Here is a 15628-nt window from a genome sequence, read left to right on the forward strand (position 1 = left end):
GTTTTTGGTTTTTCTCAAGTTACAATCATTGGTGTGTTCTTTTTGTTTTCTTCCGACTATTGGTGATATCTTTGCCTCTTATAATAATGTTCTGAAAAAAAAGTTTGTAGTAAATTAATTACTTTATATTTATTTTGGAGAATTAAGAACTATAATCTTTGAAATATTATTTTAGTATATAATTATATAATTGGAAATAAACGCCTCTTAATTATGAAATAAGATATGGTTCAAAAATATGTTTATCATTCTTATTTTTTGATGTTCAAGACATTTTAAGTGTATATTCATTGAGAGCAACATGTGATTCAAAATGACCAATTGGAAATACATGTTGCTCTTAATTAGTTTAATGTATTAAGAGCAACATGTATTAAGAGCAACACGTATTCCGCTAATTAAGAGCAACATGTGATTCAAAATGACCAATTGGAAATATCATCTAGCTTTCTTGAACTAATAAATTTTTTTGAACTAAATTAAGAGCATGTTGCTCTTAAGCTAGAGATGTGAATGCATTAGTCCTATATTAAGAGCAACATAATTAAGAGCAACATGTATTCCACTAATTAAGAGCAACATTCTTAATGGTTTAATTACAATTTTGATCATCTATTATTATTATTATTATTATTTTTTGTCTTCTATTTTAAATAAAAGTCACATTGATGACATGTTCAACATAAATCTTAAATAAAAATACTTTTTGAATAATTCAAGACTGAAATGGCACTGACACATTATTAATGTGAGCGTCATTGTCTTCGAATTTGCAGGGGACTAAAATCCTCAAGAAACTAAAATAAAGGGACTAAAATTATGGGTTTTAAAACAGAGGGACAAAAATTCCAAAAAAATAATAATAAGGGGACCAGAATTACAATTAAGCATAAAATAAAATAAATAAATATACATGATGTTCTGGACTAGACCAGTAGCTGGCCCACCGTCGAGCAGGTCCAGTCCAACGCCACTGCAAGGAAGGTCCAATGAAGTGGTCCAAACTATCCTAACTGTTGGAGAGCTTCTAACCCACGTATCCCTCTAAGGACACGTGACCAACTGCCTTTCAGAAGATACGGTCTTTCAAAGTCTGAGGATCTCGGGGGATTTGACCTAGAACATAGACTATGTTTTGGTCTCCCCTGCCCATTTAGTCATCTTCTATTGTGGGCCTGAGAATCCAACCTATAATAAGAATCTTGACCCAACGCTGGGGCACTATAAATATCCTCTTCACAAGAAGGTCAGGTATTCGGAAATCACACTCTAAACTTTGTACTTGCTATTTCTCACTCTGAACCTTACTTTGTCATCAGTGTATTTTGCAGGTACACCCTTCCTTTTTTGTACCAATAACAAAAGCTCAAGTGTTGTAGGCCACTGAATATTATTCTGATCCCGGTAATATCACCTAATAACCATTAAAAAATAGAATCAAGCAATAAAGCATTCCTAAATGCGTATTTTTCTTTTTCTTCTTATTATTACTAGAGATGTAATCGGATAGGTTTGAACTGATTTTTAGTCAAAAAAGTTCAAACTGATGATATTTTTGATTTAGCTTCCACACTCACAATTGCTTTGGGAAACATATTAGGGTTAGGGGTGTTCAGATCTTAACTAATCCAAATAAAAATCACAAACTGATTAAAAAAAACAAAAATGACAAAAAATCAAATACTATTGAATGTGTTTGGATGTTATTTTATAAATACCGCATGGTTCAGATCAGATTTCGGATTGATTTTTCAAAATCGATCCAAACCAAATCAAACCAAACCACATAATTGAATTTATATCTCAAAACTGATCCAAACTGAATCACGAACACCCCTAATCAAGGTGCACCATATCTATTACAACCAATAACAGAAGAACAGTGTGAAAATTCAAACTATCAGAACATAATCCGAAAATGCTTATTTGGAACACCAATAACTTCATCCGGAGATGCATCTCCGACTGATGGATGGAAAACATGATCTTTATCTGCAATTCCAACTTGTTTTGCTCCCTTTGAAGTGATGAAATACAAGTGTGATGTTGTGATGTTTTGATGTTGAAAAGTTAATTGAAAATGAGAGAAAAATTTTCAAGGATTTGCCCATGGTTACTTGTTTTAGTATATAGAAGAAGTTCATGCAAATTTGTTTTTATGTCAACTTTTCCGACTGAATTCAATAGAATAACAAATATCCATAGCTACGTGCTGGGGTTATTTCAGTAATGCATCTCTAAATACACTCAACGAGTAGAACATGAGCCGAACCTTTGAAGCGTTGTGACTAGTATGATTTAAGTGTGATTTGCACAATAAAAATGGGGAGAGCAACTCCCCTTTGAATTAAGGCCCGTGCTTTGTCATATATATGAGGCCGGGCTCAAAATCTTTTGGATTTATGTCGGTCAAATACAATTATTTCTTAAGCTACCACAAAAAAACAAGAATAAATGGTAATATAATAACACAAAATAGGAAGGATATTTGAATTTTTTTTCAAGCAATAAATCGAATGAAATTCTTGAAGGCTTAACCACAACACCAAACATGTTCATGCAAGAAAAGTAGCCAACTAATGCATGACAATAAAATTAAATCTCTCTCTGCAATATCTCTTTTTACATATGCAACATAATCAAGTAAATATTACTTAGGCTTCAAGTATCGTCTACTTGTGAATGGAATACAAAGCTTGGGAATGTTGTGGTGATGTCCCTGCTCAACACATGAAAAAAACATGTCAAAGAGTGCCATAAAATGAAAACTAAACATAAGTTGATAATAATAAAGAGTGACTTAAAAATTTACCTTAGATATTGAAGGGTCATGTTCTTGAGAAGTGACGGATGGCGCAAAACAAGGTTTCTCCATTCTTCTTTATCAATCTTTCCGTCATGCTTCGTATCTGCTTCCTCAAAAGTCTGAAGAAATCAAAAACTCAATCGATTATAAAGAATATAAAGTATAAAGGATACTCCAATCCACATGAAAACATTAATGGAAAAAAGGGGTAGTGCACCTTATCGATTATACTCTCTATAACATCATCTGATAGGTTCATGCCAGATTCAGCAAGTGTAGCAACCACCATTTGCTTCACCTCTTGTCTTTCAATAAAACCCTGCTGCTTGAGATCATACAATTGAAAGGAAACTGAAACAAGATATTATATGGTTTTAGTTTTTGTATATGGAAAAGAAGTGAGGTAAAGTAAACTAAAGAATTGAAATAACATACACTCGATCTTTTTATCCATTGGGGCGTTTGGATGGAAAACGGAGAGAGCACGAGCAAACTCTTCGAAACCAAGTATCCCATTATGCTTTGTATCAAACAAATCAAATACCTACCAAGAGGTAAGCTCATATGAGATATTAACAACTTGAAGCAATATACGATATGAACCAATACATGCATATGTTGCATGGGAGAAGGAATGACATTTACAATGGTAATTGATACGGTATGGAAAGTGTATTTTTATTTATAATATTAAACAAAAAAAGGGATCAGTATGAGAATACTTGTAAATCAATGGAAATAATTTATATATAAATTTTCACAGGAATGTCTGATCATGAAAACAAGAGAGGCAACATTGTTACATTTAATTTGAATCATGACAAAACATTCAGAATAACAGGTAAGAAGTCATTTTAACTTTGTCACTAACACGACCTTTCAAGACATTATTGTTGAGAAACTCATTTCGGTTTAACTTTGAGGTAATAAAAAAGAAAGACGAGAATCAAAATTTCAGTAGTTTAGAATCAAATAGAGACAAAGTTTGTTTTGTATGTAATATAAGTGTGAGATAAGGCTTGGTTGTTGTTGTGTATCAGAGAATCATAATTTCATTTTATAGTCAGAGAAACATTAAACACGGATTAAAAGAAAAGATGGAAAAAGCATACCCGATCAGCAAACAAACTTTCTTTCTTATTTGTCTTGAATAATGCTAATTGAAACTCTTCCTGCAAATGATGCAATATGCATATTAACATTAGTATTGTAAGAAAAAATGTGAAAATTGAACATAGCATCTCACACATTAAACACACTTTTATTTTTGCATTGAAAAGGTTTATTCAACAAATTTTTATGTCAAAACCACAAGTTGTATGGTGATAAAACAGACAAACCTTGTTGATCAGTCCATCGTCAATCACAGCACTACTGATCTTTTTAAAGAGCTCGTAAAGTGCTTCAATTTCACTTACACTGACTGCGCACACAAGAGAAACAAATACCTATCATCATCCATATCATGTGTATTTATTTCCAAGAATATTGGTATTTATAGAATTCACAAATAAACTACAAGAGCATAACATGATCCACATGCTTTCAAAATCAAACGACATTATATTCAACTTACAAGATATTAGAAGTATATATTCAAATCAAAATTCATTTGTATAAGAACAGTAGTAACAATAAATGCATTATAAGCATAACATTAGATGGACGCATACAAACGGTCTCCCTCGCAAGGATTTCGGGATCTTCAAGACCAGTTGTCTGCTTATATAAATCAAGGTCACAACATCGCAATAGAGGAGCAAACAAATGCTTAAACCCCTCTATGCACTGCAACATGATATCTCTTGCAGCGCAAAATCAAAGCACTCCATAGCTGTTCCAAAAACAAGTCAATTAGTCATTCAATTTAGTTAATTCCTCAAAAGTCATCTTTAGCAAGCAATGAGCAACTAAACCTTTTAACCATTTCCAATATTAGTTGGCCAAGCCCAAATGTCGAGATCTGCAAAATTTTGAGGAAACACTATAAACAAACTCTGGTTATAGAATCAAAGTAAAATATCTATAACATTCTACAAAAGAATGCAAAGTAACCAAAATGGAAACATAAAAGAACAAGTCCCAAGCTCTAACTGATTAGACTCGTCTTATGTTTTTCGAGGCCCTTTATAGGTTAGCCACGGTTCAACCATGACAAAACAATTAGAGGCTCTATTTAACCACAGTTTAATCGTGACAAATATTTTACGAGGCCCTGATTAGCTACGTTTTAACCGTGACATATTTTGGGCCCTATACGAAAGTCCGCAAGTCTGCCTTGCACGCCCTCAAAGACAGCCATGCTGATAAAAAACAGAACTTAACTGCAATTTACTTACTCGATCAAACTAAAAACACTCCAAACTCAAAGACTACAAACTATGTATTGCTTTCTTCCCATAATGATACCTATGTTTGAGAAAATTCAAAACAAAACTTGCTTACACTCCTTGTAGTTTAAGCGATTAACTAAGAATTTGTTATCCATTTCTTCATATAACCACCTTGTTAACTGCTAAATTGAAAAAATTGTAAAGATCAAAACAATCCCATTTCTCTCTAGGACCTAAGATCCATGGTCACACATGTATCATCAGATAGATAGCATACCAGAATCGCCTTAAAATAATTTCAAGATAAGACATACGAAATTCAATACCATAGACCCAAAAAAATTGAAATTTGAGAACATTGAAAGCATTTAGATTCTGAATCCAAGGCAATTCACACACCCACGTGCACACGGGAAGTTTATGGATCTATATGAAGCAGACATAAATCAACATGAAGAAACAAAAAAGACATAAAATTTAAGGAAAATTCAAGAACCCCAAATCAGAATTTGAGATAATGATGCTATATTGTAAGATTTCAGAGCGAAAAATGAAGTGGGTATGGTGAAAAAACTTACCTTGATGTAAGAGGATCAGAGAAAAAACAGAGATTTTGGAAATTGAGGGGAATAGTGAAGAAGGGCTGTGTTTTCTGTTCTCTGAAACTCCACGCGGTGGTTGAAGGGAATCAAATGGAGAGTGGGAAGGTGGCGAAAGTGATATGAAGGATGATGATTGATGAGAGATGGGGTACAACTTGGGACAAAATCAAATGCTCACACATTAGTATCTGTATTATTATTTCTTAGACAGATATTCTCCACAAATTTTGTTATTTATATTTATATTTAGAGGAGCTTTTAAAATTAAAGTTTAATCTCATGTTATTTTTTTAATGGAATTTGATGTTTTTTTTTTTTATTTTTAAATCTTGGTATCTGACCCTGTTACCGACTACTAATCCAAGAGAGAGTAGAAATTTGATGTTTATTATATCACATTAATTGACGTTGGACCGGACTCTAATTGGGATAAGGTTTAGACCACATGATCTTAATATTCATGAATTGAAATCAACTTCCTCTTGATTGTATGAGGCTATGAGCGATAGAACCCTCACACGGTTTTAGGGATTTTTATTTCCTTAGAGTGTCATCCACCATCATCTTAAAATTTTATTCGAAAATTACATGCTTGATGCAACAATCCTAAATGAACTTAACTATTATAGAGATTGCACGAGCCTAAATAATTAATTGCAACATTGAATCTCGTTTCTCTCCAATTGCATCGACAACTATTCTACACTTCATGTCTCTAATCACTAAAGTTGCATCGACATTTTACGAAGTTTGATTTTAAGGAACCTACTTTATATAATTCCCAGTGTTGTTTCTCATCCTTTTGTTGATATATGTGTTATTATCTAATAGGTTGTTTGATGTTTTGAAATTATTCATTCATTGCATGACTTGGTGAATGAATTGGTCAATGAACTGACTAAAGGACGTGCCTTTTTCTATAAAAAAGATTAAGTTTTTATCCATCAAGATCTTATTTTTAATGTTGATTTTGATAGCCATGTTTCTTTATTTGAGTTCATAGTTATGTTAATCAACCAATCAATAAATTTCAATTATGTGCAACAATTGAAGTTTGTACTATGAAGGATACAAACCGATTTGAGATACCTAAACATATCCCTTAAGGCAATGTTCAATTGTTTCAATGTTTGTGTTGTGTATCTAAGACATATGATATGTTATTGAATATCTCTTTTTTTAGGTTATCCTTTATTAGGATGATATTATGGATCAATATCAAAACTAAAATATGTAGTCTACGAGTGACTTTTGATTTCCATAACTTACCCAAAAAAACTCTTAAATTAATAAAGGGCACATTCATAGTAGGTTAAAGGGCACATTCATTGATTTTTTTCCTCAAAATTTTAGGTGTGATGATTACATAGTGAGGAACAATGCTTCAAGTATCGCTATGTTGCATTCATTCATTGGGTATGTGGAGACCTTTGAGGTCATTATGTGTCATTAGTTGGATTTGGTCACTATGTACTTTTGTCCATTGGATCTAACTCGTTGATTTTAATAATATATAGGTTTTCTCCTTTGTGTATCTGATTTACCTTCTATAACCTTTGAATTTTTGCACCTTCTTTGACTCTCCAAATTTCTCCTTAGATTTCAATTTTCCGTCTTCTCCAATCTCTCTATTGTATGATTTCATTCATTGGTAAGTTTATGCATCTTTTATTGATTTTACTTATTGATTATGTCTTTTGAAAAATAAAATGGTGTAATTAGTCTATGATTTTTTATTTTTTGAGCTCATTCTTTTGATACTCATATTCAAAGGATTCATGACAAAATTAATGAAAAGAAAGAAAATACACATTACAATTTATGAATGGTGAAAGCTTCAATGGTTTATTTTCTTCTCATCACTCCAATGGAATAAAATTTGAAACCCTAACAACTTGAGGCATTTGACCATTTAAAATAGAAAATTTGTTTTTGTAAAAAACACGTTGCACTAGGCTATGTGCGTGCCACATTTTTATGATGTTACTAACTTGACGCACTGAGATTGCTAAAACGCATTATGCTGTCTATTTTCACATATTTTTTCCATTCTTGCTTTTTTTTCCTTCTAATTGTCTTTCGATTCTTGTCTGAAAGTCTTCTCCATCCTTCGTCATAATAACTTCTATAGTAAAATAATTCAAAAAAATTCTGGTTAGGATCATTTTGACACATATTGTTCTTTTCCATAATTCTTTGAATCTCTAATAAAGCCTACAAATATATCCGACTACAAGCAAAAGTATTTAAAACAAATGTAAATTATGTTTAAAAAAACATGTAATGTCGAACTTTCATCATTTGTTACTCAATCATCCATTGTAAAAACAAATTATTGACGAGGTTTTGATTGTTAACGATGTTGTATATGATATCAAGAAAAATAATCGAGAGTTAATTATGTTTAAAGTTAATTTTGAAAAATCAAGATTCAGTGGACTAATCGTATCTTGATTCCATAATTGAAAGGATATATTTTTTTTTTCATTTTAAATGGATGTGCTTACTTGAATTTTCTTGCAAATGGCAAGCCGAGTGATGAATTTTTTTTGGCTTGTGGGTTAAGACAAGATGGTCTATTGTCTTCTTATTATTTTTTTTATTGTAGATGATATTTTAAGGCTACTAGATTGGAAATTTTTTGGGGGTTTTACGTGGCTAATGATGAAGCTTTTAAAATTATTTATCTTCAATTTGTAGATGATACGTTAATTTTTTAGAGGAAAAATTGGTGCAATCAAAACTCTAGGTTTAGGCTGAAGGTTAATTTTCACATAATTTGAGTTGATATCATTAAAGTTACCTTCAAAAGACCTATTTTCACCTGATTTGAGTTGATATCATTAAAGTTACTTTTTGAGTTGATATCTAGGCTGAACGTTAATTTTCACCTAGGTCTTTTATTGGATGTTAATGTTATTTTTTTAGCTAAATGATATAACATATGTGCTGAATCGTAAAATGGATGTACTACCTTTTAAATATTTATGGATGACAAGTGATGATAACCCATATAAATTAGTTTTTAGGGACCCTATGGTTATTTGAATTAAAGAAATATTGTCATCTTTGAACTTTTGAAAGCTCTTTAAGGATGATTGTCTAATTCTCTTAAAAAAAATTAACGATGCACTTTCACTCCCTTTTCAAAGTTCCTTCAGGTGCCGCTTTAGAGAAGTGATGTTTGATGTCAATAAGAGAGAAACATGGGTTATAATATAATGTTTTGGTAATTAAATATGGAACTTTTAATGGAGAAGTGTTTGGTGAGGGTGTGAGAGATATTGATTCAGATTGCTAGAAAGATATCTTTTAGCATACAAAGGGGTGATGATGAGGTGAAAAAAGAGAGGGGGTTTGTGAATAATGTCTCTAAAACTAGGGAATTTGTACTTATAACAACTCTCAGTGATTAAGGTTGTTAGAGGCTATAGGGTTTGTTGTAGGATTTAGAACTAGCCCACGTAGGGAGGGGAGAAGCTCTGTGTATCTAGCATTTGTGTAAATTTCATATTGTCCTTCTCAACTTCTGGGTTGATGTATTTATAATAGTTGTTGGGCCTGAATCCCAGGCACCTAGGAAATAACAACCACTTCTCTGATAACGCGGAAGCGAATAGTCGATCCTCTATTATTTAGGAGAACGTGGTTAACTTCCCTTTGACTTCTTCCATATCATTAATGTGGACTAAAGGCACATCACTTCCCATGTTTTCCTACTTTGGATGAATGATTCCAAAAATGGACAACGTATTCGAGAAAGGGCGTCACATCTAATAAATTCACGATCGGTCCTAAACAGTGGCAATAAAAAAGGCGTTGTGGCGAGGTGTTTCATCACCACACCACTCCTCGTGGACCCTTTACAAATATACCAATACAAAATGGTAGTAATATGTTGTTTTAGTATGAAACGTTGTTGGATAAGGTTGACTTAAAAGGATGGTTTTAGTAAATTTTTTAATTTAACTTTGGGTCAAAACATGTTTATATTTATGAAGGATATGATGTCAAGTTGTATTTTTTGGGATGGATGTTGGAGTTAGAGAAGAAACTTATTTGTCAGAGAGGTTTAATTAGTGAAGGAGTGTAGGGCTTTATTATGTATTGATGTCACGTTTTATATTGAAGAAGCTATGTTCATATCAAATTTTAAAGTTACTTGTGTATAAAGTTACTTTGGAAAAAACTCGTCTTATCGAAGATTTATCTATTTGTGCGGAGGTTATTATGATTTCCTTTCAACTAAAATTAATTTAATTCTCATAGGGATACAAAAATAGCATCATCTTTGTCTGTGGAAAGATTTAATCAAAATGAAACCCTTATTCATACTTTTTTTTGTCCCAGTGTTGGTAAATCATGGATGTACATTATATATAGCATGGTTAGACATTAAATGTGTGTTGTCAAAAAATAATTGTTATAAAAAATAAATGAACTTATATATAAATATATGATCTGGGGAAAATACAAAAAAATAAAATACTTTCCAACCAACCTATGACCTACAATTATGAAGTTGCGGGTGAACTGCCGTTAGAAAAAAGAGTTGCTGTTGTTGGTGAACTGATTGGGACCATGTTGGTACTCAGTTTTTCTTCTTTAGAGTACCTTTATTTTAATTATTAAATATGATATTCTTCTAATAATTGTAATAGATAGTAGGTGATTGCCCCAAAGTCCAGGAGTTAAATTTGACTAACATAAAATATCTTAAAAGAAATCAACATCTCTTTTTTTTAATGTATTATAATTATAATAAGAATTAATTTTTCTTTTAAACATGTAATACAAAGTGATAATATTAACAAACATTTAAAAATTTTAAAATATAACTTTAAATATAAGGATTCGAATCTTGATATTAACAAACAATTGTATGAAAATATTATTTCTAAGAATAATAATCTTAGAAATAAGATTTCAAGAAATGATATTTTATAATTTGAAACAAACACACTTTAAATCTAAAATAAAATTTAAAGTCAACCGTTTAACTATAGCAACTTTCCCTTGTTAAACTGAACCCTACTCATGTTAGTTATAAATTCTACTATTTTATAGATTTTAGCTTACTCCTTTTAAAAGTTTGTGGAAATTCTAGAAATAAATACTTTATTGATTTTAGAATCTGCATCAAACATTTGAATTGTATAATTCAAATAATATAATTTTGTAAAAAATTGTCATGGTTCTTGAATCCAAACTACAATAAAAGGGTTTTTAATTTATTTTTGGTTCTTCTATTTCTAAAAAATTAAAATTTTAATTTATTTCATTTAAAACTAACTTTTTAGTTCTTTAATTATAATTTTTTATGTGTTTTGAGTTTCCGTCCAATTTACGGATAATTTTGATAATAAAAAAATGCTGAACAAATTTAAGATGTTACTTCAACAAAATCATCCATAAAATATAATATGAATATTAAATTTATTAATCTAGATACTACCAACTTAGCGAAATAAAATTGATGCCAAAATTGGGCAGAGACCAAAATTAAAAAAATCAAAAAATGGAGGAATAAAAATTTAATTTAAAAAAAATAAAAGAATTAAAATTTTATTTAAATTTTCTAAAAATTTACTCATACATTCTAGAATCTCAAAAGTGTCTAGTCCAAGTTTGGATTATAAAATCTCCCAACAATAATTGATTTTGATATATTTATTTATATGTATTGTTTTCACTCATTATTTCTGTCTTAATTCGGATTCTAGAATCAAAACATAACAAACAAAAAAACACAGTTTGAATCCTATAATTCAAAGGATATTTTTTTATTATTACACCATAAAAGTATGCCAATGATAATTGAATTTTACTCCCAAAAAAAACATTCAGAGAAAGAGAAAATTATTATTAATTTAAAGTTGCAGGAATAAGTTTCACCTAGAGATTTTTAACTCTGTCCTTTAAAAGAACAAATTTCAACAGAATGCATGTGAAAATACCTCAGTCAAAACCCAAAAGAATAGCAAGTATACAATGTACTAGATTTACTAAAGAGTACAAATTTTATTACTTATCAAACAAATACAATATTTACTTCATTTTTTCATTATTACAAACATCTTATTTCACAATAGAAAAATTAATGCTTAAACAATCCCCTAATTTGAAAAGCTATCCAATACTTACAATAAGTATGTAATATAGTTTTTGTTACTGGTGAGCTATTCTTTACATATACAAACTCACTCAAGTAACACTGTAAAGTATATTCAACCAAAATTTAAAGTGAAAAAAAAAAGGAACATCCATGAGTATATGACCAAATTAGTATATGAGGATATGACTGTTGTCATAGCTATTTCTTCTATCTCTCTAATCCTTGTTTGCAAAGTGGACAGCAAGATATAATTTTCAGCCACTGGTCCACACACTTTAAATGGAACACATGAGAACATGGCAATTTTCTAACCTCTTCGTTGTCTTTGTACTTGGCTAAGCAAATGCAACATTCCTGTCAACCATGCCACAAATGAGAAACTTATTAAGTTCGATATCGATAAAATTGGATACAAGACAAATTTTCAAATTAATGGAAATTGTAGCATATGCTAAGAGCCGTCTTTGAGGGCGTACAAGGCAGATTATCGCACATGGTCTAAAATTTGTCAAGGTTAAACAGTAACTAAATAAGGTCTCATAAAATATTTGTCAATGTTAAACAGTGGTTACTGGTTACATAAGACCTCTGATTGTTTTGTCATAGAAGAAACACGGCTAATTTATACAGGACTTCTAAAAACTTAAGACGACTCTGCATATGCTCAAATTATCATATTAAGGTGAAATTTGATCGAATCTTTTTGTAAAACTTGTTTACATTGTGAGTTAGATACTTACCGGATCTTCATTGATAAAATTTTCAATGCTTTCAGAGTCGTTTCCAAGATCTAACTTTGTGGTATGAGGATCTTTATGTATCCAACTTGGAAGTTGTGAGATTTGTTCATCAGATGCTCCTTTGTTAGAAGATGCCATGTTCATGTTGTATCCGAGGAGGGAGCTAATCAGTGGCACGCAGCAACATAACAAAAGAAAAAGTAGGAAAGGGAAAGAGTAACAGATTGCATTCCAAGTAAGCAAAGTGATGCAGAGGACATGAAGTTTTGGAGCTTGTTGAAATGAACCGAAACGTGAGTCGAAAACCCAAACATTTCCCATCACAAACCATATGGCAAAGAAAAGCTCCAATGAAGTCCTGCATTTGTGCATCAAGTGTGACATCCTGTATACACTGACATAGTATATTGCAAATTAACATTGGTTTTCAAATTTCACCCTCAAAAAAATTTGTTAGTTTTGACACATAGTTCAATGATAAATGGGCATGTCGCTCGAGCGGCGTTAAGCCCCCTGCAGTTCAGTACAGGGGAGATGGTGTAAACTGAACCGAAGTTTTTAAACTTTTTAACACAACCTGTACTCAGTAAACTCTATGTTTTTGGTAATAATAGAAGACACTACAGTCTCTCTCTCCAGTTGGAGACGCAGACGCAATTAGCCGAACTCCATGGCATGATCAAATATCGTGCATTTTCTGTTTCCATTTTTGGTATTTATTTTGCATAACTATAAATAGAACTTGTTCTCTAATTAAACTTGGATTGATGACTATTAAAGTTATTCAAGCCAAGCTAACACAAACAAACAAGTTTAAAGTTAACTTTTTAGTCCTAATTTGGTGCCAGATATTAATTTTTCTTTTGTTGGACACTAACTTTTCAATACATAAAGTTGGTAATACATGATACATCCAAAGGCTTTTCATTTTTCACGTGATTTGTTCTTGATTAGATAGGAAAGATTGCAATAAACAATAGATTCTTCTTAGTCACAAAAGTAATTCCACGAACGATAAGAATAGAAAAGGTTGATTCTCAGTCACAAAAGTTGATTATTTCATACTCTATTAAGGAGATAAATTACAAATCCTTTATAATACTCGATACTTTATATTTTTCTATCTTTAGAAATCCAATTGGCCTTATATCTAAATATCATATTCAATTCAAGGTGCACAAATTTTGTTTTCTTTTTTTAAATTCTCAAACCAAAAACATGATGGCGGATTGATGTCAACCATTTCTACTCCATTTTTAAGCATGCTCAAAGACTAATACCTCACATATATGAGTTATAACTTATTTTTAAGCAATATAATACTATATTATAATTATGCATCAAAATAACAAAATTGACCAAGTAAAATAAAATTTTGAAGATTGAAAGTGCATAGAATACCTTGTGTCTTCACTGTTTCTCTGTTGCTCCATATTCGAAAGGCTTACAGCATCTCCTTGAATCAGATAAATTTGTCGGTACCGTCCATAAACCACAAGCAAATTAAGAACACATCCAATATCATAACCAGATATCCATACCCTCATAGGCCAAACAGGTTTCTCCATATTCGAAATAGCCAAAGTGAACGTAGAAACGATTATTTGTACAATTAAAGCACTAAACTCCAACATCAACCAAGTACTAGAATTGAAAGGATTCGAGCCAAGACTAGACCTCGACCCATTCTGATAATGAAAAACTCTTCTTAGAAAAGTAAACCATCTTGATCTAGATATTCTCATAGCCATCCGAACTGAAAACGAAGGCGTCAACGGCAACGAGACACGTCCAGGCCGATGGCTATTTCTAGAACCATCCACTCTTTCATCTTCACCTGCAGAATTCGAAGATTGAACCATGCTGTTGGAATTCAACAAACACCTAGAATTCATTGTAAAGTTATATCAATATCAAGCTTAAACTCTCAAATTCATGAAAAAAAAAGGGTATTTTTCAAACTAGTTTTATCACAAATATTTCATCAAACACATGGTGTGCATGATGGAAAAATGAAGTGTTTATAGATGGATTAGAAAAGGGAAAAAGGGTGTGAAGGGTATGTCAGGGAAGGTGAAGTTTGTGAATCAAAATAGAAACTTTGCTTTGATTCAAAGTGAATCACAAGAATTGGTTTGGAGGGAAGTTAACCGTTGGCCAACTTCTTTTTGATCATATTTTTTATATGAAGATGAATTTAGAAAGGTATTGGATTTCAATTTGGTGACTTTTTGTTTCTATATAGTTATTATTATAAATTAGAATATTTGCAGTGTTTTTTTTGTTTTGTTTTGTTTTGGAGTGAAATTAAAATAAAGTAAAGTTGATTTCTCTTTGAATTCAAGTGGATAAGACTTAAAGTGATTAAATGGTGTATATGTTAATATTAATATCATCTCCAACAAAAATATAGTACTACATCTATCTATCCCTAAATAAGACCGAATAGAAAAAAATATGCTAATTAAAAAATTTATTTTTTGAATATTTATATAATTTAACAAATTTATTTTTAAAAGAGATAAATAAATAATATTTATACAAAAATATTTATTACAAAATGAAGAAAAAGATATATAATTAGAGTATGTTTGAAAAAAAATTAATTCATTTTGGAAGTTGAAGAGGTTTTACTAGAGGTGTAAGCGCGAATTAGAAAAAACCAATTAAATTAATAATTCAAACCCATTTAAATTGAAAGAAAATCGATTGTTTTTAGTTTGGCTAAAAAATTGAACCGAACCATTAAAAATCGATATGGTTTGATTTGGTTTTTGACTTTAGTTTTTATAAACTGCCAAATTGATAAATCAAACCAATAGATATAATTATGTTATAGATCTTTTATTTCACGCACTACTAAACTCAAATTTTATATTTGTCCAACCATTTTTCATTTTTATTTATACTTTCTTCTTTTTTGCAAAACACACATTTAGAACTAAACTCAAAAACATATAGAAAGTAGATATCATAAGTCACAAAAATTTGCTTTCACTTAACTCGCTGCCCGCTACAATTGTTGCTCTCTA

The 15628-nt window shown here is 30.9% G+C and overlaps 2 protein-coding genes across 3 annotated transcripts; both read right to left on the bottom strand.

Moving 5' to 3' along the window:
* Window positions 1-2466: 2466 nt before the first annotated feature.
* Window positions 2467-5945, bottom strand: LOC131615684 (calcineurin B-like protein 3). The gene is made up of 9 exons (XM_058886833.1): window positions 5718-5945; window positions 4723-4769; window positions 4480-4640; window positions 4147-4229; window positions 3919-3978; window positions 3242-3350; window positions 3024-3157; window positions 2813-2925; window positions 2467-2719 (listed from the first exon to the last, which is right to left on the bottom strand). The coding sequence occupies exons 3-9, from the start codon at window positions 4601-4603 to the stop codon at window positions 2662-2664; spliced, it is 681 nt and encodes a 226-aa protein (XP_058742816.1). The 5' UTR covers window positions 4604-4640; window positions 4723-4769; window positions 5718-5945; the 3' UTR covers window positions 2467-2661.
* A 5797-nt stretch (window positions 5946-11742) lies between these two features.
* LOC131615685 (E3 ubiquitin-protein ligase At4g11680-like) lies at window positions 11743-14835 on the bottom strand. 2 transcript variants are annotated; one of them, XM_058886835.1, is made up of 3 exons: window positions 13998-14835; window positions 12597-12954; window positions 11743-12210 (listed from the first exon to the last, which is right to left on the bottom strand). In XM_058886835.1, exons 1-3 carry the CDS (start codon window positions 14489-14491, stop codon window positions 12064-12066), a joined length of 999 nt encoding a protein of 332 aa, XP_058742818.1. In that variant the 5' UTR covers window positions 14492-14835; the 3' UTR covers window positions 11743-12063. The 2 variants fall into 2 exon arrangements, with proteins under 2 accessions (XP_058742818.1, XP_058742817.1); XM_058886834.1 differs by having other exon boundaries at window positions 12597-12990; window positions 13998-14833.
* Window positions 14836-15628: the final 793 nt, after the last annotated feature.

The sequence above is a fragment of the Vicia villosa genome, linkage group LG7 (genome assembly GCF_029867415.1).
Source record: "Vicia villosa cultivar HV-30 ecotype Madison, WI linkage group LG7, Vvil1.0, whole genome shotgun sequence".
NCBI classification, from domain to species: domain Eukaryota; kingdom Viridiplantae; phylum Streptophyta; class Magnoliopsida; order Fabales; family Fabaceae; genus Vicia; species Vicia villosa.